This window comes from Corvus cornix, chromosome Z, assembly GCF_000738735.6.
Source record: "Corvus cornix cornix isolate S_Up_H32 chromosome Z, ASM73873v5, whole genome shotgun sequence".
NCBI classification, from domain to species: Eukaryota; Metazoa; Chordata; class Aves; order Passeriformes; family Corvidae; genus Corvus; species Corvus cornix.
Window position 1 is genome coordinate 36,865,537 of NC_046357.1, and position 24,929 is coordinate 36,890,465.

Genomic DNA, 24,929 nt, shown 5'->3' on the forward strand with positions numbered 1-24,929 from the left:
CCAGTTTTGTTGATTTTTGTGATGACTTCGAAGTCATGTGCCTTGAATTTATATATCCCTTTATCAGTCACATTAGACTTCGGAGAAATGCCATCTGGTCAACAAGCATCTGGGTGATTTCTTCAACTTGATTTGTTGAATGCATTTCTTCTAGTAGACTACCCAGATGGTCTTTAACATCCATGATTCTAGGTCACTGGGTGCTGAATTAAGGTATGAGTTTGTCTGAAGTTATGAAACCTATTAATTGCTTCTTTATAACTTTTTCTAGCCTCTTGATGTAGCCCTTGTTTTGAGTGGTGGATGCTATGGACTATCAAGAAAATACATGCATTGGCAGGAGGAGCTGATTATAGGTGGTACAGTCAAGAACAGTTCTGGTAAACTTGTCAGGTAAAAAAATATTTAAAGAAAATGTCTGTTTTAATTTCTTAAGAGTTCATTTTTTGGAGCGCAGTCGGTGGATGATGCAAAATCTATTGCCCTTCATGTGTATTATAAATTTTACTTTAGGGTGACGTCTTAGGAGAGCAGAATTTAAAAGAATGCTTAGGCAGTTGTTTAAACTTACCATGGTGTCATTGTTTCCTGCTTCTCACCTCAGAATGATAGTGTATGTTGCTCAGAAAGAAAGCTTCTTACTGGCAGCTTTGCTGTTTAGAATGTATGTATAAAGCACTGAACAGTGTGTAAAGCACTGAACACCTTTGAGCATATTTTGCAATATGATCAAAGGAAAAAGGAAAAAAAAATAATGTGAGTAATGCGCTCACTCATTTGACTTCTCTCAGAATTCCAAAATATCCACTGAATGTTTTATTCAGGGTCAATACAGAAAATAGTCTATTTTTATGTCCCTGTATTGTTAATACAGCTTTGAGTGGTAAAACAAACCCCTTTGTTTTAGACTTCCAAACGAAGACATGGAACATTGGACTTTAGTGGGGGAAAAAACTGTGTAATTTAACTCTTCTGAAAAATGCAGGCCAAACTAAACAAAATGAAGCATAATTTTTCCAGGGAACTTTTAAACTTTTTAGCATTCACACAATACATTGATAGGTCTTTCAAGAGATAGACAAATAAGGCACTTCTAGTGAAAAATAAAATGGTTCCTCCTGGTTAATAAGAACTTCTGAAGTTGTTGGATGCAGTTGCATACTGTGCAAATTCAGGATGGATTCCCCTTGTGTACTCCACGCAACTTATGAGGCATGAGGAGCTTAACTACCACTTCTCTCCAAGGGATGAAAAAGACCAAGGTCTTCAAATGACGTTTTGCCAACAACATTTACAAGACCTTGTAGAAATAACTGTTCCTGTGGCATTCTCGCGGCAATCTGTCTTATCAAGCATGATCTTTATAACAGATTTGTAGGGTTATATTCTTTTCTCCTGAAACTGATCCTCCTGAAAATAATGTCAAAACTCTTATTAACTTCAGTGAAACCAGATTTAGCCTCAATACTTGCATGGAGCAGTACAGCTGCACCAGATACACAGTAGAATAATTATACTCTGTTCAATTTTAATACAAGCATGTGCCCTATAAAATCAAGAACTCAAGCAAGCTCCTGTTAGAATTGCGTTTGGGACTTCATGCCATGAAAATATTTTCCTGAAAATGCTCAGTTTATGCCTCTTTCTCCTCTCTCTATGTCACAGTGCCCAGGCTTTGCAAACCATGTTTCAGTTAATGACCCCTAAGCAAATGTATGAGCATTTCAAGGGGTATGAATATGTTTCGCATATCAACTGGAATGAGGACAAGGCAGCAGCAATTCTGGAAGCCTGGCAGAGGATGTATGTTGAGGTAAAATTGAAAATAACTTAGATACTATACTACAAAGTCCTACTAAGATCCACTGCCTTCTGTCACAGTTCTTTACAGTATTTCTTTTAAGAAAGATGCTTAAACCAGAATGGAGTCATTGCCTCCCTGTTCTTAAGGGTTCTTTTGGGGATTTGTTGGTTGGGTATTTTTTCCAGTAAGAAGCTGCTTGGTTATTCCCATATGAGAAGCCATGAAGGTTTTAGTTTTTGCTGTCTGGGACAATTTTGCTTTGTTGGGGCTGAGAAGAAACCAAAGGGCTAACTGGAATTTAAAAGCTTTTGGTTGGTGTGGTTATTGTAGAGATGTCTGGAAAACATTAGCCAGTCATGGGTTGCTCTCTCAACGGCAGCCCAGGTGGGGAGGCTGTGTGACAATGTCTGGCCTCTGTGTCCCAAACCTTGACCTCCACTGTGCTGTTTCTGACCTCTGCAAATGGCCAGGCAGGGAGGGGCAAAGAGATGGCTGGCCTGAGGTTAAATGCAACACTGGTACTGCATCGTGGAGTTACAGGAAGGGATTCAAGTTAAATGTTTGTAATGAGCTGGGCATGCAGTAGGCTTTCCCCAAGGGTGCAAATTCTGTCTCATAATCAGCGGCTTGCCAGAAAAAAATTGCGAAACACACTTTTGTAGCATCAGTGTAATGTCTGTCTAGAGCATGAGCTTTAGCAGGAACATTGAGGCAAAAAGAGTTGATTTCAGAGGTGTGCTGTAGTAGATGGTAATGACTTCTTTTGAATAAATGACTAAAATAAAAGAAAAAATTCTTTATTCACACAAAGTTTCATTTTTGTTTTCATAGGTTGTTCATCAAAGTGTTGCACAAAACTCTACTCAGAAGGTGCTCTCCTTTACTACGACCACCCTGGATGACATTTTGAAGTCATTTTCTGATGTCAGTGCTATCAGAGTAGCTAGTGGCTACTTACTAATGGTAATAAAATAAATCTATTTACTCTTCTTTGGTAGTGGAGCAAGACTTAAAAATCTGCTTTACTGTTACCAGTTAGTAGTCCAGAATATTTTACAAATATTTAAAATAAAAACTACAGTTTGTAAACTTCACCTCAGGCTTCTCACCTGTTCTACTTTGTAACCTTTGTGACATGCCTATTCTGATTAAAAACTGTGTGAGGATCTGTAGGTTGGGTGGGGAGAGACAGCTATTAGAGAAGGATCCATTCTAATATTTTGGGTTTTTTCCCCCAAATTCCCCACTCTGCTCCTCTCCTTAGCTTGCCTATGCCTGTTTAACGATGCTGCGGTGGGACTGTGCCAAGTCTCAGGGTGCTGTGGGGCTGGCAGGAGTCTTGTTGGTTGCACTCTCGGTGGCTGCAGGATTGGGCCTGTGCTCATTGATTGGAATTTCCTTTAATGCTGCCACAACTCAGGTATTTAGAAAACACAAGTCTGCTGTAAATCACAAGTACTCTGTTAATGAATGAACACAAGTGAATCTTTGAGAAGTAAAGTGCTGAAAAAATATTTTGGCTCTAGATTTTTACTTGTGCTGTTTTCCTATTTCATAGCTTATGCTGTGATAAATTAAATGGTCATGATGCCACGTGATATTGAAGGGAAAAGCTGGTATTATGTAGTATGTATAATTCTGTGTTGTTTGGTTTTTCTGCGTCCCAATATGAGTGGAGGCATGCAGTTTTACCTATGGAGCTGCAGATTTATTTTTACATCTGAATATACAAGGATGTTCAAATTCTGAAAATACTTTGAATGTACCTTGAATTATTATCAGATATTCTTTGTCTATCCAAAATTTGAATTACTTATGGTGAGAATTCATACCTGTAAATGGTATACTTTAAGTTCCTCAGCTATATTCCAGAATAAAAGTTAATACCTGTATTGCATCCTTTTCATTTTCATTTTACCCTTGGATTTGTGTAGAGTGTAATGTAAAAGTTGCTTTAATTAGCCATTTAATGGCTAGCTGCATGGCAGATCATAAAACAACCTGTTTGGGTTTTGCTTTGTTTTGTTTCTTTCCCAAGGTTTTGCCTTTTCTTGCTCTGGGAGTTGGTGTAGACGATGTTTTCCTTCTGGCACATGCATTTAGTGAAACAGGACAGAATAAGAGAATTCCATTTGAGGTAATGACAAAATGGAGATTTGGGGGAAAATAAAACAAAAAGTTTCATATAGGAACAGATAATCATATCCAGAATTAATCAGTAGAGGTTTTCCTAGGGTCTAGAAATTCTTATTTCTGTCAAAGTAGGAAATTATAGCAATACATGTGGTCCTAGAAGGTTTTGGAATGTTCACATTCTTGTTTTTTGTTGTTTTGGGTTTTTTTTGTAGTCTTAGGTTTATTTTGTCTTGAAATTTTAATGTATAAAGTGTTACATAAAGACTAATTTCCATAACCCAAATTCTGCCCAAAATTTCAGTGAAAGTTAATGCAAATTTAGGAACAAACTCAAATCGGAATCTTGACAATTAAATGATAGAATGATTTTAATAAAAGAACACACAAGAAATAAGGGGGAAAGAGAGGGAAGACAGTTACCTTTACTTATTTGTTGTGGCCCTAAAATGGAGTTATTTTCTATATTTTTCTCTCATTTTTATTTTCTGAAGCTTATAATTGACCATGACAAAACCTAACATATAACTGATAGGAAGTCTAAGGTGTCATCACTTGTATGATCCTTTACTTTTATTAGTCTTTTTAGTCTCAGTCCAACGTTTCATATCCAAAGTACATCCCATTTAAAACTAATGTATATTTGCTGATTTTGTTTTGCACAAGCAGTCTTCCATGTGCTCTCTCCAGCTGGCTCTGCATGCAGGCAATACAGCCTCACTCTACTATAATCTCTGCCTTCTTCATAGTAGCCCTTTGGGTTAGGAAAGGGTCATGTGTTTATCTTGATTTCTTGCTGGGTTTTGTGTGTAGTCCCTAGACTTGGTGGTGTTCTTTTTGTTTGTTTTGTTACATATTTTTTCAAGATGTGTAGCTATGTTGTGCCTCTATGCTGTTAATACATGCTTATTTTGTCTGAAAAACGAGAACACCAACTGATTCCACTGGTAAAAATTACATCTTTCTCAACTGCAGATGTATTTGCTATGTTGTCAGTACCCATTTAGTTTTGTGTTTTGAAGCTAGAATCAACTCTAATGATGTTTTCTACCCTCAAAAAACTTGAGTGCTTCATCTGTATTCCTACTGAACAGTAAACTTAGTATATAGTTTTCTCACATATTCTCAAATGAAAATATATATTTAGAATTTAATGGTAATAATTTTTCACTGCAACTGTGTTATATCTGTAGGATGATCCTTTCATTTGCAGGACATCACTTTATTCACTTGGCTTTTAAGATACATCATTTGTTTTGCAGGACAGAACAGGTGAATGTTTGAAGCGAACAGGAGCAAGTGTAGCCCTTACATCTATCAGCAATGTTACTGCTTTCTTTATGGCTGCCTTAATTCCTATTCCAGCTTTAAGAGCATTTTCACTCCAAGTAAGTTTATATCCTATTTTGTTAGCTCTTATGCACTGGTGAAGTCTGACGATGATACTTGTTAGTGATAGCATTGAAACCTGGTCTTGGTGCTGCTGCAGTTCACTGAACCAGTACATCACTGCTGTTTACCACAACTGCTGTCTGCCCTTGATTCTCCTGCTCCCTTTTCTCATGCACAGAGTCTCTCACATCCTATCAGCAGGTGAAAGAATACAGATGGGTTGAGAGCAAAACCCAAGCTACATGTAACTGAGCAGAAACAAGCTTCCAGAAAGATTCACATTGTGAAGTCGAGAGCAGTAGTCTGCAGTGTAGTGTGTACTGTAATGTTCCTCGGCCGCAATTTAATCCTTTCATTTATGTTTGTCCAATTTGCTGCTCTTAAAAACTACAAATGTAATGACAGCAGTATGTACGCATTTGTAATATTAATAATTACTGTAGCACTTTTTACTGCTTTACTCCCAGTAATTTTAGCAAACTTGGAGAAAACTTCAAGAATTTCGTGTTCCGGATGCTTAGAGAGAAAATGTGAATTTTATGTGCTAAACCATGCATTCCTTGCTCTCTCTTTGTCGTCTTGAATTTTTTGTGATAATATACCTTCAGAAATATGAAATATTTATGATATTGGAGAAGGATTTCTTCTAAAAGTGCAGACTGAAGAAAGCTTTGGGAGTTTCTCCCCTGACACAAGCAATTTATTGCACTATAGAGCACTGTACTATTTCAATAGTTATTTTTCTTATTTTTCCCCTACCCCCTGAGCAGGGACATTTTCAACTAGACTTCTCTGGGCAACTTGTTCCCAGTGTTTTCCTACCCAAATTTCAAAGAAGCCTTCTTTCTTATAGCTAATCTAAACCTACCCTCTTTCAGTTTAAAGCCATTCCCCCCATTTGGTCACTACATGCCCTTGTGAAAAGCCCCTCTCCAGCCTCCTTGTAGCCCCCTTTAGGTACTGGGAAGCTGCTGTAAGGTTCCCCCAGAAATTTATCTTCTCCAGGCTGAGGAATCCAATTCTCTCAGCCTTTTATCACAGGAGAGGTGCTCAATCCCTCTAATTACCTTCGTAACCCTCCTCTGGACTCAGTCCAACGGGTTGCTGTGCTGGGACCCCAGAGCTGGATGCAGTGTTCCAGGTGGGGTCTCACCAGAGCAGAGCAGAGGGGCAGAATCCCCTCCCTCCCCTGCTGCCCACACTGCTTTGGATGCAGCCCAGGACACGTTTGGCTCTCTGGGCTGTGAGTGCCCATGGCTGGGTCATGTCCAGCCTCTCACCCACCAGCACCCCCAAGTCCTTCTCCCCAGGGCTGCTCTCCATCTGCTCAGCCCCCAGCCTGTGCTGATACCAGGATATCAGGTACAAGTGCAGGTGCAGGACTCAGGTGCAGGACCATGCACTTGGCTTTGCTGAACCTCATGAGGTTCCCATGGTAAAGACTAAGCTAAATGTGTGAAATACTTTTGGTAGTATATCACTTCTTCCACTGGAAGAAGTTATTTACGTTTCCTGAGTCTGTGGACCAATTTCAAACATTTAACATGTACCTTCAGCAGCTAACAGGATACTGGAGGTCATCGGACTCTGTAGTACCTGTGCTAAATGCATTTTATAAAGAAGTATTCAACACTGGTGGGCCATTTTGTTGCAATCACACTGCTGAGGTGTTGAGTGTGAGCCACCAATATTAATTCTCTCTTATCTGATCAGATTTTGCTCTTTTTTTTTCTTGTTTTCACTCTTCAACTTCAGAATGTGACAGGTTGTCTTTGGAACATATATTGGAGACAACAGCTGTAATTGATACTGTAATCAGTTAACTTACATATGCCTTTCCTAAAGTAATTTATTTTTGCCTACTGCCATGCTACAGAATGAGTCACTGAAAGTTTAAAAACAAAGTCTGCATAGCAAAATGACAAACAAAAAGTTTCCAGTGAGATTTCTACGTATTATTGTATGAACATGTTGATACTATTCAGAATAAAAACATCCAAGTCCTTAATAAGGCAGTGATTGATATGGAATTTATGTGTAGGAACCCACATGAGAGTCCAGAAATTAGTGTTTGAATTGCTCAAACTTTTCTCACTTGGTAATTTGTCTTTGCTAGAACGTAGTAGCCCCTTATATGTATATAAGAGGTGAAATGTGCAAAAAAGGAGCAGTGGGAGGCCTATAATGGGTATTCATTGATGTCAGAGCAACATACATACACTTATAAGTTAGCAACCACTAAAACAAACATCTATTAGTTGCTTTGCCCAGCTTCACCAGGTAAAATCAAAGTCAGGTGATACTTTAATCACAGTACTTGGAATCAGAGAACCATGCAGTTTTGGTGGGTGGTCTGTATTTATGTATGGATTTCTTTATTTACAGTCTCCTTCCTCTCTCTCCCTCTTATTCAGACTTGTTTAAACAAGAAATCCTTGCCATCTTTGATGTTTTCCTAGCAAAACTTAAAAAGCAGTGAAATACTGCATTTACTTTTCACATATACAGATAGATCTTCTAATCTAGATAGTGAGTTTTTAATAGAGGGGCTTAAAAACGAAGGATTGCTCTTCACCTTGTTTTGCTCTTCATTGATTACAAGGTAATTGTCAACTTCTCTGTAATTTTGAGTCCCAGTATTGGTAAAATAGCTTGGCTGCTGGGGGAGAATAAACAGTTTCCTGCATCTGCAAGCCAAACTTCTAGTTAGAAGCTCATGTTTTGCACATCAGTGCCTTCTCCTATCTCAGCTTCTGTCATATTCTACCAGCTAAAGCAGTTCACTGATACCTCTGAGTTGTTAATTTACTTTATGGAACTCAAGCACTGCAAGCCTGATGCTGTCTCTTAGGAGTTTGCTAGGGTTAGCTCTTTCCAAAATTTAAAAAGTCGAATTTAGGTCTATTGAAAGTGAGATCTTTGAGGTTATTTACATGCACAAGTAGGAACTGTTTTAGCTCTTTCAATTTTCTAAATTTTTCTTTTATCTGTTGATCTTATTAGCCCCTTGTTTAAACAGTTTTAGGGCTTTGAGATTGCTGAATATGACCCAAATACTCAGTCGTAAGAATCATCTCTAAGAGTACTCAGGACTTTGAAGGAGTAGGTCCTGAATTTTCAGATGCGTTTCGTTTCTTAAAATGGTGGTGAAGGAAGAGGTTATCAGAGAAATCCACTGGAAGTTTTGAAGTTTACAGTAGCAGTGTCTTAAACATAGCCCTTTGTTTTGAATATAAATGAAGGAAGGCAAGGCTGAGTGTAACTACCTTTGGGCTGCATTATTTCCTAAGACAGACTATTCAGAGACCATCACACAGTAAATTCTGCCCAGGAAAGATAAGGTAAAAAAAATTATCAAACTCTTCTTTCTTACATCAGAAACTTCCTTCCGTAACAGCAGAGTGGTGTGGATCCACTAATGAGCAGAGCACTTTTCCCAATAAGTGTTAGAAGTAACTTTTTTCCTCGCCATAAGAATGACAAGTTTTTTTCCTAAATGTAGAAGTCCATTACCAGGTGGCAGTGGTGGGTTTCTGGAGAGAAAGAATGTATGTTTTTAAGCTCATTCCATTATCTTACTCTGCTGAAATGGTTTGTCCCCCACCTTTATTTACATAATTTACCTTTCCCTGCCCCTGACATGAGAATTTAACAAGCAAAATTAAAGCCTACGGAAAAAGTGGGCGGGGGACGAGGATCCGAGCCTGTACCATGTCAGGAGGGAGCTGCAGATAGAGAGCAGTAAGGGTGGAAGTTTTCTTGACAGACCTCCTCATCTGTTCATCACCTCTGGCTATACAGCACACCCGGTCTCCTTGGGTGGGCTGCCAGGAATGGCACACAGCAGCACATACTTCAGCGGGGCCCCAGCACATACCTACCAGCCTGGCTCCCCACTCCCTTGCTGCCTCCAGCACAGACTGCCATTCTTCTGTCTCCGTTAACTGTTGCAGCAGCAATAATATTTTTAGGCTGTGCATTATGAAAAGATGCAAAAACCGTAGCCTGTTTCTCAGGAAGTGACCAACATAATTTTTTCTGTTTAATGGAATTTTTTTACAGCTCTCTGATCTCATTTCACTGAATGCCTTCATTTCACACCCTTGAGTAGGTCCCATTTTATTCCTTCTGGACTAATCTTACCTTTGTTGATTTCCCAAGGAAAAGGTCTAAGGCCCTTTTCTCTCCCTTTTGACCAATGGTCTCTGATGGTGTGAGAGAAGATGCCCTGTTGCCAGAAATCCTAAGCATGCTTTCAGCCTAGGTGCTGCCTGTACTCTGGAAACTTTGCTGCCACAGTTCATTGTTGCTTTTAGAGATTATGGCTGTTGTCACGATCTCAGTTCTCATACTTCCTCATTCTTCAATTCTTTGTGTATGAATGGCACTGGGAAGAAAGCAGTGGCAGATGCATTGGGTCAGGGACTGAATCACTCCTCAGCAATTCTTCCTTCCCTCCCCTTATCAAGTCACAGGGTGGGTTTTTTTGATGGGAAAACAAATTAGAATTCATACAAGAACTTACTTAGTTGTGAAAACTGAGAACTGTTAATCATTGTAATGCCGGAGAGATGGGCGAGAGAGAGTGTGCAATATATAAGAAGTGCAATATTAAGCCCTAGGAATCTATTTAAATTCAAATCAGAACAGAGATTGCTTTGAAATATTTTACTTGCAGAGTGGTTAGTACATCAACACTGGGATGGCACAGTGGAAAATCTAGTTGTTCAAAACCAGATTTCATGTAAGTAGGCAGACTTATTGTGTGTTGTTGGATTAGTTTTGATGCTTCCTAAAAAAAAATCAGATGTCAGTATAACTAACTTCAATGGCATTACTACCACACAGTTAAGTATTAGTTTTCAGGTTTAGTATTCTTGGAGATTCAAGGATGTTGGGGTCTAGAGAGGGAACTGATATGGCGTGAAGTATTTGCAGTTTATGGAGCAGAAACAGAGGACTTCTGTTAGTTTTTCAGCCGTGCTGAGAGGAGTAAGAATTATTGAGTCAGACCTCAGCTGTTTTTTCCAAATCTCAGTAAATCTTAGCTGATCCTTGATACAAGATCTTGGTTAGGCACAACTAATTATTCATGTTATATGGGTGATTCAACCTTTTTTTGGTTTAGCACCAGTAAAGAAAGCAGTTGTAAGAACGAGGTCCAAAACACCTTTCTTTCAACAGCAGCCATTTGTTTTTCTGACAGATTGAATTAATTCTAGAGAGGATCAAAAGCAGATCACTTAATTTTAAAGTCTTGGCTATGACCTTGCATACCTTTCTGTGTGAATATTTATAAATCATTAAATAGTTATTGGATCTTTTCTCACAAAGATGGTTAAATACTAATTTGGCTTCAAGTACCAGGTAGGTTCTGTTTTAGTAACCATGTCTACAGACAACCAGCAGTCCTAAAATCTTACTTCAAGCAGGCTAGAGACCAGAAAAGAGAAACAGCAATAAAACCCACTTTTGTATGCAGTATATTTATGATTGAAATGACTGGAAAATATTCACATAACTAGTTGGTTCTGTCATTTTCAGAATAGTAAAAACAGTATCTAAGCTTTTTATTATACTCTGACAGTTTCAAAACTGTAGAAAACATTCAGTGTGTTATTACTTTGATTTTGGATTTTGGATATCACATCATGGATTTTGGATATCACATCACTTGTACTGCCAGATATCTCAAGATCAAAAGAAGCCATACATTTCTTTTGAAAAAAAAGAGATCACATTTATATTGGGTCATTTTTGTAGCCCAACTTTTGTTCTTCTTTAAGACTGTTTCAACCAAGCAGTCATTATTTCAGAAGTTACAGGTGGAGGCACATGATAGTTTATATATGGACTACCTTAACATGAAACTGAGCTATTGTTGAGATGGCTACTGCTTTCCTAATGGGTAAAACATAAGGCTTTCATGGGTTGGTTTTTTTCCAGCAGTTGGTGGCTGAACCATTTTTTTCCCTGTGTTTCTCCTACTCTTACAACTGTCTTCCAGTTCTCAGTGCCCAGCTTTCCCTTTGTGATGGCTAGTGCTCCTAACAATTCTGCATTACAAATAAATGCTATCAATAATAATGATAGATGCTGCACCACATATGTTTATGGAAATTCTCTGGGAATCTCTGTGTGGGAAAGGGTTTGGAGTATGGTTTGAAAGGGGGTGGGCGGGAAGGTTGTTTTTTTCATTATGTGATACTTGCATTACAAATTAAATCAAGTATTCTTGTTCCAATTTAAGACTCATTTTGGTAGACTGGCTCGTAAATCAAGCTCTGTTAAACACAGGCATATTAATACATATATTTGCTATGTGGTGTTGGTTTAATTTTCATTCTCCTTTAAAAATAATCCCTGAAAAATTCACAATGCTGGTCTTTCTTGGCCAAACTTTTAAGTATTTATTTTACTAAACAGATTTGTTTCTTTAAAATTTACTGAATCTTCATTTCCGATTTAATAACATGCTTTAATATTATTGTGATGCTTAAATTGCTTCAGATCCCATAAATGTAAGAACTTCAGTTCTAGTTTCAGGTTTGCTTCCATTTTATTTTGCCTTGACACTCTAAATATGTCAGAATTTTATGTAAAAATACGATTACTGAGTAAACAGACTCTGTTTTTCTACTTTAAAAATAATCACGACATATCCAGGCACAGATGTATTAGAATAATACAAGGTTTAGTGTTAAAATAAATCATTTCACTGCAAGAGACTTACCATAATGAAATGGGAATGTAAATATCTCTCAGTTTGCTCAGGCAAAAGCTTGAAAGCATCAGATCGGTTGCAGTGGTAAACGGGGATGAGAATTGAAAGGGATTTTTGTGCTTTGTAAAGCTGATGCCCTACTTGAAATTTAGCAACATCACTTATCCTGTGATTGTCTCTAGGCAGCAGTTGTGGTGGTGTTCAATTTTGCTATGGTTCTGCTGATTTTCCCTGCTATCCTGAGCATGGACCTTTATCGTCGGGAAGACAGGAGACTGGACATATTTTGCTGTTTTACAAGGTGAGAGTGAGCAGTAGGTTGATGTGTGAGCTGTGTCCTTTCTGTGGTCACCAATCAGTGCTTCCATTCCTTGTCAGGAGTGGGAGTTATTCATTAAACTGGGGTCAGCATGTTATTGTTATAATTTCATTGCTAGTGACTGGCTTACATTTGCTACTTTGTTTTTTACCTGTCTGAAGGGAAAAGCTAAAATATATGTCTCACTCTCCCTCTCTTCCCCCACATCCCCTTTCCCCCACACTTTTCCCATCATTCCTACATATGTTCATTTTGACTGTTGGAAAACAACTTTCTGAAAGCAGATGAAACATCCACAATTTAAGTACATCTTGAAGTATTTTTAGAATGTTATGCGGTACTGCAAGGTGTCCAGTGCCAGTACTGGCTAATCTTGGAAAGCTGTACATAACTCAGGATACTAAGAAGCCTGACTTACAGTAAATCATTATGTGTTAATTTTTACGCTTTTATGCCTTTAAACTGAAACAAGTAAGCTGTAAAATTACTTCCCCTTGGGTGAGTTTTTCATAGAATTATAAGGAATGATCAGTACCATTACAGGATAATGCTTGATGAAGTGTCTGTTGTGGCTGCAGTGGTAATCTATTAGGGTTTTGCATAGACTAAAGGGAATACTTAATTACTTCTGTGATTTTTTTTCTCTTCATATTGCCCACCCTTCCTAGGAATGAATCCTTTCATTAATACTTTAATGTTTTCTTGACTTATAAAATATTCTGTCAGTGTATGGCAAGTGGTTTCAACCTGCCTCCCAAAAGTCTGAGATGTTACCCAGAAGGCCCAAATATTATTTAACAGTTACTTCAGTTGTTCTAAACAGAAGAACTAAGTATGTCATGTGTTTGCCTCTTCATCTAAGTATCTTAATTCTCAGCGTACATACAGAGATGCAAACTGACAGACTTACTGTGCATTCAGACTCTGCACAACTACCTGATGAGCATGTGTAATTAATGGGGTGATGTGTGTACATGTCAATGTCTTCAGACAGATGCTGTTTCCTTCTTCCTGGAGGACAAGAAATATTCTCAAGAAATATTCTCAGGGCCCTACACTATGAACCGTGTCTGAGAAATGTTTCTTAAAGGCACAGAATGAAATTAACATCTAAGTGTTACATGTAATTAGCGTAAACCGTCTAATAGAAGTAGAAGCAGTCTCAGATTAAAGCATGTTACCCTATCTAGCCTGATTAAAATAAGGATCTGTCCAAATGCGATCAGATGTTTTTCTCTTCTCTTACAGTCCATGTGTCACTAGAGTGATTCAGGTTGAGCCTCAAGCGTATGTGGAAAACGAGAGTACTTGCTACAGTCCTCCACCCCCATACAGCAGCCACAGTTTTGCACATGAAACTCAGATTACAATGCAATCCACAGTGCAGCTGCGCACAGAATATGATCCTCACACGCAGGTGTACTACACCACAGCAGAGCCTCGCTCAGAAATATCTGTGCAGCCAGTGACAGTGACACAAGACAACCTGAGCTGCCAGAGCCCAGAAAGCACAAGCTCGACGAGGGACTTACTTTCCCAATTCTCAGACTCCAGTATACACTGCCTTGAGCAACCCTGTACGAAGTGGACACTCTCATCTTTTGCAGAAAAGCATTATGCTCCATTCCTCCTAAAACCAAGAGCCAAGGTAATCAGGGAACTGTTTACCTGTTTTTCAAAATTAGACTTCTGCCTTGCCCAGTAAGAAAATTATCCCGGCAGTGGTATTAAATATAAGGCATAAATACAACTCTTGTGGAATAACAGTTTTTAATAATTTCACAGCTGATTTCTTATTTTGAAAGTTTTATCTTACAAGTGCTGTAGATACATACTTCAAATGTATGTTACAAGTGAGGGTTCTGGTGACTTTTAGTAATATAAAGTAACTTTTAAACTTTATTACGATATAAATTTCTCATCCCTGAAGCAGAGCCCCTTCAAGGAAGAACAAGTGAGCTTAATCTTGTAGTATGTACATGGTTGAAAAAAAGCAAGAAAAATAAAAAGCTTGAAAGTACTGATGGATGTTAATTTTGAATTTGGCTTTGTAGTATGACGTTATGAATGGTTAGTTCCTTTAAAAACCTAAAATCAAATATGTTTCTGTTTTCTATTGCAGATTGTGGTTATTTTTCTTTTTCTGGGTTTACTTGGGCTCAGCCTCTATGGAACTACCCGGGTGAGAGATGGACTAGATCTCACAGACATTGTACCACGGGAAACACGGGAATATGACTTCATTGCTGCACAGTTCAAATACTTTTCATTCTACAACATGTATATTGTGACACAGAAAGCAGACTATCCAAATGTCCAGCACTTACTTTATGAACTTCACAGAAGTTTCAGCAATGTGACATATGTTTTGTTGGAAGAGGACAGGCAGCTCCCCAAAATGTGGTTGCACTACTTTCGAGACTGGCTGCAAGGTAAGAGAGCATTACACAAACTTTTCTTAATTTGGGAGAAAGAACAGTTGTTCACCCTGGTGTTGCTGCCTTGTTCAAATACAGTCATGCAGTTAAAGACTGTGAGCAGTGGGGAGAATGCCTGTGTGCTGCTTCAAACCCACGTGTGGACTCACTGTCACTTAAATTCTTTGTGTTTAAGTTTACTCCCCAGTAAGACAGTTTTGAAGCTTTAAGTGATTATATCCATGCCATTCATGTCTAAGCAGCTGATGAGGCTTTATGCATTATGGCCAAATATGGCTCCCTGTCTTGGTTAAATAAATATTTGCTGAGTGTTTTTAGAGCAGTAAATGAAAAATCCCAGTCGGTGATGTATTCTGACACAGACTTAACTTTCAGGTCTTGAGTGGTCTTGCTGGGACTGCTGGCACGAAGAAAATTCAGTGTGGCTTATGTGTTTTATTGGATTGGGAACTTATTGCATATTCTAGGTTTCCAATCAACTACCCTCACCCTTTCTGTGGTGCTGCTTTTCTGTGCTGAAGTGTAACAGGGTGGGGAAAGATGAAGAGAAGGCATGGCTTTTCAGGTATTATGATGATAATTATATTGAAGTCAAGTAATTAAAGATATTGAAGATACTATAATTGCACGCGTTGAGACAAATAACTGGTTAATATTTAAAATAAGGAGTACTGTTACATCTTAGCAAATATAACAGCAAACATACCTTGCCCAGGATTACTTTGGTCCTACCTGTGTCTTTCTATTGGGAAAATTTCTAGGAAGCTTTTGCCAAAAGAAAAATAAATGGTGCTGACCTAGTGAGACTGTAAATTTTAAACTTAATTGTGTACAGATGCTCACTGCAGCCAATGATTCTCAGAGATCATGTAGGTAAATTTTATTCCTTCTGAAAATATGTTGAACAATATTAGGAAAGCAGATGCATGTAAGTGACAAATCTTCACAAAATGAGCAAGTTTCCCATGTGTTTAATGCATTGCTAAATAATGCAAAGCAGTATTTAGCTATTAGCTTTGTGGGTTTTTAATGGTTTTTAAATACATTGGATCCATTCATTGCAGTCTACTCACTAGAAGTTTTATTTAAAATATTTTGCTCACATAAGCACATTGAACTGTAAGTGAAGGCATTACTGGCAGGAAGAAAATTCAGCATAGCTTAGATGTTTGCTGGATTGGAACCTTACTATACTTTCTAGACTTCTAAGCAATCGTCTTTCTACATGCTTTTCTAAATTTTCTTAAACCTCTTCTGTTTACTTTGTTTCTTCTGTGGTTATTTTTTGCTGCTGTTCCAAAACAGTAGGAAGAAATGCGTCTGGTGTCCCCCCTTCCGCTTTTTCCCCCTCCCCCATGAGGGAGATGGAAATCTGAGATTGTGTTCAGGAAGCTTTATTAGTGCTCAACTTCAGCACGGTCTGCCAATGATAAAGTCAGGAGGAGGTGCCCTTGGATCTGCTCCCTTGCAGGCTACTCAAAGTGAACTGCTGGAGGCTAGCCCACTTGGTGTTACTCCCAGGAGTACTTGCATTCCCAGTGCCCCTCTGTCAGGCGCATCACATACCTTCTCAAACCTCTTCCACTTGGGGTGCCTCCCTGTGCTCTCTGTAATCCTTTGTGTTCCTCTTGTGCTAAGGACTGTTGGTGTGGCCAAGGGCCTGCATGTCTCCTTCTCATGCTGTATGTCTGTGCTCGTGTGTGTTCTTTCCAGACATGCTCTTCTCATAGGGGTGTTCCTTTTTTGTACTTAGTTCATTCAGCATATAGTTACTTTTCCCCTCCAGTCCATGCCTGCCTATCCTTATTTGTCCTCAGCTTTTCTTCCACTAGAGGAGCTGTGTGTATTCCTGGTACCCAGGGTATACTGACAGGCTGCATGGAGCCTGTTACAGTAGATGTTATGTTAAAATGTTACAGTAGAATGGTCAGGGAGACTCCAGGAAGCAGTAGTGACTTGCTGTGGTCCATGTGACATGTGTGATGGAAGGCACATTGATTGGCCTCTTGATCACACACAGCTTTAGAATTAATCATTATGATTATTAATTAGTATTTAGGTCTGTATATTTACCTCTTCTCCCACCTTTCCTGAGAGGATCACAGTTACTACAGCCCTGTAAAGTTGCAGGGCTGTCTTCAGAGAGTGTGATACTGCATTCAAAGGGCTGTAAAGGAGGATATTGAGATGTATCAATAGAAAGAAGTTATGTTTTCAAGTGGTACAGGGCATTGATGTTACGGGGGGAGCTAGACTGTTGTACTAAAAGCTGCCACACTTGTCCTAGTTGGGGAATTATTTAAAGGTCCAGACTAATAGGCAGAATAACACCTGAATGTTACCAACTGTGGCTGGTGCCAAAGGAGTCAAGGGAAGGGAAGATGAAGATAGAATTTACAAACAAGGTACAGGCTTAGGCTGGATTCAGGGAGAATCCTCTGTGAGGTGAAACAGTTCTACTGGCATAGTTTTATGTGCTGGAAGGACTGGATAATTGAAGTAGGAACAGCTTTGAACTGCATGGCTAATTCCTGCCGACTTGACTGTGAATCCAGTGCCAGAGGTTAATGGCTCAAGGTGGCCTTCTGACACATACACATTTGTCCAGCAGGACGGATGTCACAACACGTGAACAAAACCATTTTTTATCAAGAAGGCATCTTTGGCTTAGCTGTATGCTCTTCCACATCTAATAGCAGTGGAGTGTGTCTTCTGCCTCACGCACTTCTCTTTCCAGAGATCCCTTGTACTTCGCTTTCTAGTATCATACTATGTTACCATATTTTCTCTTACTGAAAATGCAACAGAGGAAAAGTTAACACTAATCACTCACTTCAGCTGTAAATGTTTTTGTTAGTGACCGAATGTAAATGAGGTAGCTTGGATTCCTTGATACTTCTAATTAGGCTTGTTTTTTTAAAGAGAAATCTTATCTGGTGTTTCATGGTGGCAGCTGCTCACATGAGTCAGTAGGAATTCCTTCCTCACCCCCACTGCCACATTCTGCATAATTTTGGATGTTGTCACTTTCTTATGAAGCACTAAGCAAAAGTGACTGCTGATGTGAAAAAATCCCATCTTTAAGATTTTTTAAATTCTCTTAATTTCTATATTTTTTTCTGCAAAAAGATGTCAGCAAGATACTTTCATCTTTCTGCCCAGAAACGTATCATTAATCCAATTTATAACAGATTAAATGTCTTTTAAAATAATTTTTATGAACATGTTTGCTTTGAAAGCAGCAAACTCTACTACCAATTTCAAAGTGTAATGGCAAATTTTAATTATTGAAAGTTTGAAATTCTTCAGAAATTAAGTACAACTGACAGTGGTTTCTTGATATTCTTCCTGAAACGTTTCAGTTTCAGCAAAGTGAGTAATAAAATGATCCAGAATGGAAAGTGGTTAAGCTGGCTGAAGAATAAAGATGTGAAAGGGAGCAGGGTTTGAAGGATGACCAAACTTGTGAAAACGGGGGAGCAGGGGGAGATGTAAGAGAGCTGATTTCAGCTACTGTAGTAATGTTTAAAAGTACGTACCCTTTTTTGCAGCCTCAGGCTGGTAATGTCATATGCCAATGGATTTATTTGTTATTGTGTCTGTGGAGCCCTGTGACAGGGGTGGGATGTTTACTTGAAAGCTCTGACGTGCTGTCTATCACAGCAGATTGTGTGCTCCTCCTGCAAAAAGGGGACACTTTTACTGGAAGTTGCACTATTCTTAGGTCATCTCCTTTTCCATGTGCTTTTCTGACAGCCTCCTCTTAAACTTCCCAAAGTCATTGTGTTTCTTGTCACTGATATGATAGCCCAAGTACTCTCACCTGGCCACTTCGTGAGAAACTGACATTGAGCTGGACTTAGCACAGAAGGGATGGATTGGTATTTTTGCATACTCTAACCAGTGTTTCCCATCTCTGTGATGCCAGCAAACAGTGCTTATTTTAAAGGGAACCTCAAAGTCCTTTGGTGATGCCAGAAAACCTGATGGCAAATCGTCCTCCTGAGCTAGTGCTAGAGGACTGAATGCAGAGATCTAGGAGGCTTCTTTCATCATTTGGTTCTCAGCCTCTTAGCTTCACATGATTTGACATGGTTTAGCAAGACAACATGGGAGGCAGTTTTCTAAGGAGGAGGGGACAGGTTGGTAAATGGGAAAGGGTACTGGAGGTAGTGTCAGCCAGGTGCATTTTCTCTTCCAGTGCCCTTATCTCAGTAGAGCTGTAGCTAACCTACCCAGCCTGCAGCAATAGTTTTCATTACAGTTCCTCAGGCCATCTGTGAGGTGGTTTGATGATTTCCTCCACCGCCACTCCCCTGGCCGTTTTCTTCCCTTCCCTGGACATGTGGTTTGTCACCTGCTTGCACAGAGCCTCCTTGTACTGGGCTGTGGCTTCCTGTACTAAATCTGATCCAAATTTCTGCTGTGAGGTATTCCCTCCCCCTTGAAGGGTGGCGAGGAGGAAAATAACAGTTGAGAGTGAATAGGTGTTGGCTGTGATCTTTACATGTGCTGGCAGCAGATCCCATGACTTGTATTAGCTGCACAAGTTGAACAGATGGAACAAATTGACAAAATCGTGTTCACTCACGCTGTGCTTGAGGAGCAGCTGAGTTGCTGTTTGAAGTTGAAGGTTTGAGTGTGTTTTTCTCCCCCCTTGTAGTGGAATTTCTGGTTATAGGGTAGAAGCTATTGCCCCAGTGCTCTGCAGTAGTCCAAAACAGTAATGAGAGCGGTGTGTGTCCTCCTCTGTGGCTCAGTGTGCTCCGCTAGGGTTTTGGTGAGGCAGAGGCGAGTAAGCAGAATTTTTCCCTTCTAGGCAACAGACTAAATGCCTCCTCTGGTTGTAAGGTGGTGAAGCTGGATGAGGGCTGAGCTCAGCCCTTTTCTGTTTTAGACAAGATTAACTCTTTCCCATACACTTCTCTAAGTGGAACGCTTAGAGAAGATCTTCAATTTCCCTTGAGGGGAAGCCATTTATGCCAGTGCACAATGCATCTGCACCTTGCTAGCTCAACTTTGCTCCTCTGCACAACCTGGGAAGACTCCTGGGGCTTCTCTCTTGCATTTCTTTGGTTCCCCTGTCTTTCTTTGGGCGAAATACGGGACATGCAACTGGTACTTCCTATACACTGAAGGAGCCCCAAATTTAGGAGGCACCAGGTTGATAATTTTCATCCTCATTTAGCTATGAAAAAGCATAATTATTCTTTCTGCTTCTCCAATTTGTATGTAAGAGTGATTATTCACCTGCTTGTTCTGTCTTCCCCTTGCCTCCCTTAACTTTCCAGGCCTTCAGGATGCATTTGACAGTGACTGGGAGACTGGGAAGATCACTTACAACAACTATAAAAATGGTTCTGATGATGCTGTTTTGGCTTACAAACTCTTGGTACAAACAGGCAACCCTGCAAAGCCCATTGACATCAGCCAGGTAGTGTATCAGAGTCCATGCTGGTTTACACAAAAATACACAAGTCATCAGGAGTGGGGGGAGGTGCAAAGGCTACAAAAGTCATAGTTTCTTTTTTCCAACTCAAGGAGCTGAATGTCTGAATTACGTGTTTCTTGTGTGGCCTCGCTGACTTAGCTGAAGTCACTTGTTAGCTGCAGTATGGCTTACGTTGCAAAGTGTTCAAATCAACATGGGGAATGCTAGTCCTTGATTGGTACTGGTTGGTGTGCATTTTGTGCTCCCGTGCCAGACATGCTCAGTTTCCATGGAAATTGTTGTGAAAAATGCTTTTCTGCATCCATAGGTACATGGAGTTCAGTCCGATGCCAGACATTTGCAATAATTTGGTTTGTTCCTACTGATTTGTGCAAAGCAGAACATTTAAAAGAAGTTATTAATGAATCATAGAGGAAATAGACTGAAATGCTTACATGCAGAATCATATTCTTGTACCACCATCACTAAACACATCTAAACTGCTGTAGAACTACAAATGGCAGTTGTTAGAGGTGACTAAATAAAGTATGCCTGAGGTTACCACAGCATATGATTGCATTTGCTGTAGCCATTTCTAGGTGGAAATACATTGGGAATGACTCCTTACCCTAAGATTAGATTTCAAACCCTGAAGAAGAAATTCTGCAATAATGTACCTTCTCCTCTCTGAGAGTCATCATTGACTCACTGTGCTTTCAGCCAGAAAAACAGTGTTTCTAATGAGCTTCTTGGCAGTTCTGCTTATCGTCTTTCTTTTTTCTTTCTGGCATTAAAGGTGACAGATTTACAGAGCAAATCGTTCAAAGTTACTGTAGTGTGTGAAACACACTGCTGTATAGCAACATGCAACATGCTGTCAGGTCTGAATGAAGCTTCAGCAATGAATTAGGCAAAGAAAGGGAGTTGAAGAGAAAACCTTCAGTGACATTTTGTTTAGGAGAGTGTACCAGGTACGCTGTGGAACAAATGCAATTGGACTGCAGCTGCTGATACAATTTCCTGTGCCTGGGAGGGAGAAAAGTGTGGTGCACCCACAGGGGTTGAGCGCTGTACTGTGCAGTTCCAGAGACAGCTTGAAGACATACAGTTGTTGCATATCCTGTGGACTAATTGAATCCAGATCCTTGGAATCCAATTTTTTTTTTTTTAACTGCTGTCACTGTTGTTTTTCATTTCATTAAAAAGACCTGGAACTGGAGCTGAGCCAGAATTTTAAATAAACAAAACAAAAAACCCCAGTAATATTTTTCACCCATGGAGTCCTCTGTCAGAGCTCTAGCTGTGCAGGATTTGGCTAACAGAACCCTGGAAGTGTACCACTGCTGTTTACCCCACAGATGCATTTGCCCACAGTGACCCAAATAACACAGGGCTCTCATCTGCTTTTTTGACACTGGACATTTTCTGAATACATAGGTCATAGGAGGCAAGTGTTAGCAAAATTTATACAGATGTTGTTTTATTTTTATAGCTCTCCTCCATTTACTGGGTGGCATTTCCTTCAGTGTTAACAACAGAGGTTAACTGCACACAGACATGTACAGGGACTCTTGCCAGGTTTTCTTTCCTTGTCTTTAAATATGTTGCTCCAACTTGGTTGTTTTTTCATTCTTGGCTGCAGTCTTTCAGAATTTGTATTTAATTGGTTCAGTCTCTTCTGGAACCATCTGCTGATTTAGTGGTTATTGTAAATATTATATGAGTACTAATTTAAAAATAACCACTGTCAGTGCATTTTCTTAGATGTTGGTTTTGTTGTCAAACAATAGTTTTCTGCTAAGTCCCTTCAAGTGAAGATTCATATTCTCTTGCTTTTACCCTCCTATATTTGTGTTGCATCTCCAGGCCATTTGTTGAAAGCATTATGGCAAGAGCCCTGAAAGCAAAACTCATTCTGAAAGGCTTCTAATTTTTTTCCATTTTGCAGTTGACTAAGCAGCGTCTGGTGGATGCCGATGGAATCATTAACCCAAATGCTTTCTACATCTACCTGACAGCCTGGGTTAGCAACGACCCTGTGGCCTACGCTGCCTCGCAAGCTAACATCCGCCCGCACCGCCCGGAGTGGGTCCATGACAAAGCAGACTACATGCCAGAAACAAGGCTGAGAAGTAAGTAGCATTTCATCTTAATGTCCTACAGTTTACACGAGTGCCCCCACTCCTTCCTTCAAGCACCAGTAACTCTACTTGGCTGATGCTACACAGGGCTCAGAAGCATAAGCAGGAGAATACATTGTGTTATGCTGTAGCCATAGGAGATCCAAGCACCACTGCAATTGTGACACCACTGCAGGGTTTTATCATGTTGAAGAAAGAGTTATAGAACAGTTTAAAGCTCTAAAATTCTATAGTAAGCGTTTACCTTACTAGTGTTACTTGATAGTTCTGCCTGTGTGAGAAAATTGGGGATTTCACAAAATTCCTGCCCAAGTTATTCTGAAATTTCATTATTGAAACTCTGTCATGGTTGTCCTCAATTCTTAATACCTAAGAAATTTTTACCAAGGTAACTCATAACACCAAGCTACTGCACTGATACGGTACAAGAGCTACTTAACTAGGGGAGAAGTCCCACTTCAGGCCATTCACTGTTTTCCTGGCACCAATACCACTTGGCATTGCTTTGCTTCAGCTTGCAATTTATTGGGAGGATTGCTAGTTGGACACCAGTAGCGAACGGGAGAGAGTGTATAGGGGACAACTGGTGCAGTTGGAAATATGGTTGGATAGCCATGCTTCAGTGTATCTGAGCCCTAGAGCTTTGTTGCAGTCAGCCAAGTTTTGTCTTAATGAAAATTTATAGTTGAGATTATAATAGGGCAAATCATGTTAAGCAAGTCAACTGAATGAAGCTGCAGGGTCTGGAACACCCAATGGCAGTAACCAAAAGCTTGTTGCAGAAGCCTTTTTTTTTCCTCTAGTGATAGAGCAGACCTTGCATTAGATTAAAAAAGTAGTATGGAGAGTGTTGGTTTGTCAAATAATTAAAGGATAAAAGTTATGTATTTCCTCAGTAAGCCACTACTTTTATATTATGGGGGTTTCTTTCTCCATTAATTTCCATCAGTAACAGAATGTGGATTTCTGAATCTGAATTTCCAAATATTTGATGGAAATCTTAAAAAAGCAACCAACCTTACCAAGCCTAATTTTTCTCCAGTTTTGTGTCAGTTGACCCCAGTTAATCTCAGGGAAATGAGCTTTGATTTTGAAGAAACTGCACTGCATAAAAGAGGAGCATTTGGATAAAATTTTGAAATTATGTGATTGTCTATTTTTTGCTGCAGTTAGGGATTTTTGACCAAGTATTCAGTAAAAAGTACCGCATGATAAAATAATCTCACGTACTGTTCCCAGTTTCTATTTACTGGAGAGTTTTTAAACTACCACTCATTCCAAACAAGTAAAACTTAAATTCACCACCCTTTATGCATTTTGCTGTGGAGAATAAAATGTTTTGCTAACCCTGGTCTCTGTGTATTATCTTATTCCCAAACACGCATTTTAACACTGCTATCATTTTCCTAGTTCCAGCAGCTGAGCCCATAGAATACGCTCAGTTTCCTTTCTACCTCAATGGATTGCGTGAAACTTCTGACTTTGTGGAGGCTATTGAGAAAGTGAGAGCTATCTGTAATAACTACACCAGCCTGGGGATCTCCAGCTACCCAAATGGTTACCCATTTCTGTTCTGGGAGCAGTACATTGGACTTCGTCACTGGCTCCTCTTATCCATTAGCGTGGTTTTAGCTTGCACGTTTCTGGTGTGTGCCCTCTTCCTCCTAAACCCCTGGACAGCTGGGATCATTGTAAGTTTATTATAAGGGTCTTTGTTGAAGTCAAATTCCTTTCAGCATAGCTCTTGCTGTAGTCGGGAAGGTTTTGTTTATGTCTGGGCCTCTGGTGGAGTATGTATATTGCATCATTCATTATATATTTATTCAACTTGAGGGGGTAGGGTTCATGCTAAAGGTACAAACCTTAATAACCTTAATCTTCTGGCCACCTTTTTTGCAGGTTTAAAGGTTTCTTAGAAAGGTACATAAACTTTTACCCTTGCTCAAATGCACGCTAACATAAGAAATAAAGACACAGAAGAAAATTAAGAGCTTTATTAAAGTAATTTCTAATTCTATATACCTTCTCCTCTTTTGTCACATATAGTTATTTTTCAAGGCAGTTGCTTATGACTAGCTTGCCCGTAAATTTTCATAGCAATTTCTGAATGCAATCTTTCTGGAAAAAACTGAAATGCTTATGTTGTACGGTATGCACTGTGGAAAGACTGTAACTGAGCTGTCGAGGAGAAAGAGCATAAAATTGTAAAATGCAGAGAATACTCCTCCATGGTTTCTGCAAGGCACCATAAGCCTCTCAGTAAACATTCAAGTTAAATTGAATGATGATGGTCCTATGTTTAAATTCCATAAACTATCGTATGGTTTATAAAATGCCAGAAGTAGAAAAGCATAAAACAGTTACTAGTTTTTGTAATGTACATTTATATGACAGGTATGTTAAAAGGTAAATGTTTAGTCTAGAATATTTTTCATAGCACTTAATCAAGCAATTTATGTTATTATGCTTGATTCATTAGCTTATAAAATCATTTATTGTAGTGCACACTTTTTTCCTTTGGAAAAGGCGTTTATTTTCAGAGTCCAC

General features: G+C 39.3%; 1 protein-coding gene across 1 annotated transcript in view; it reads left to right on the forward strand.

The window, feature by feature from the left end:
• Window positions 1-24,929, forward strand: part of PTCH1 (patched 1) — a 74,498-nt gene that overhangs the window by 35,790 nt on the left and 13,779 nt on the right. The window contains 12 exon segments of the mRNA XM_010403736.4: window positions 272-393; window positions 1,666-1,813; window positions 2,636-2,767; window positions 3,069-3,224; window positions 3,843-3,941; window positions 5,200-5,325; window positions 12,236-12,354; window positions 13,621-14,020; window positions 14,495-14,804; window positions 20,102-20,244; window positions 22,190-22,373; window positions 23,793-24,073. Of these exon segments, the coding sequence (XP_010402038.2) occupies window positions 272-393; window positions 1,666-1,813; window positions 2,636-2,767; window positions 3,069-3,224; window positions 3,843-3,941; window positions 5,200-5,325; window positions 12,236-12,354; window positions 13,621-14,020; window positions 14,495-14,804; window positions 20,102-20,244; window positions 22,190-22,373; window positions 23,793-24,073 (2,220 nt within the window).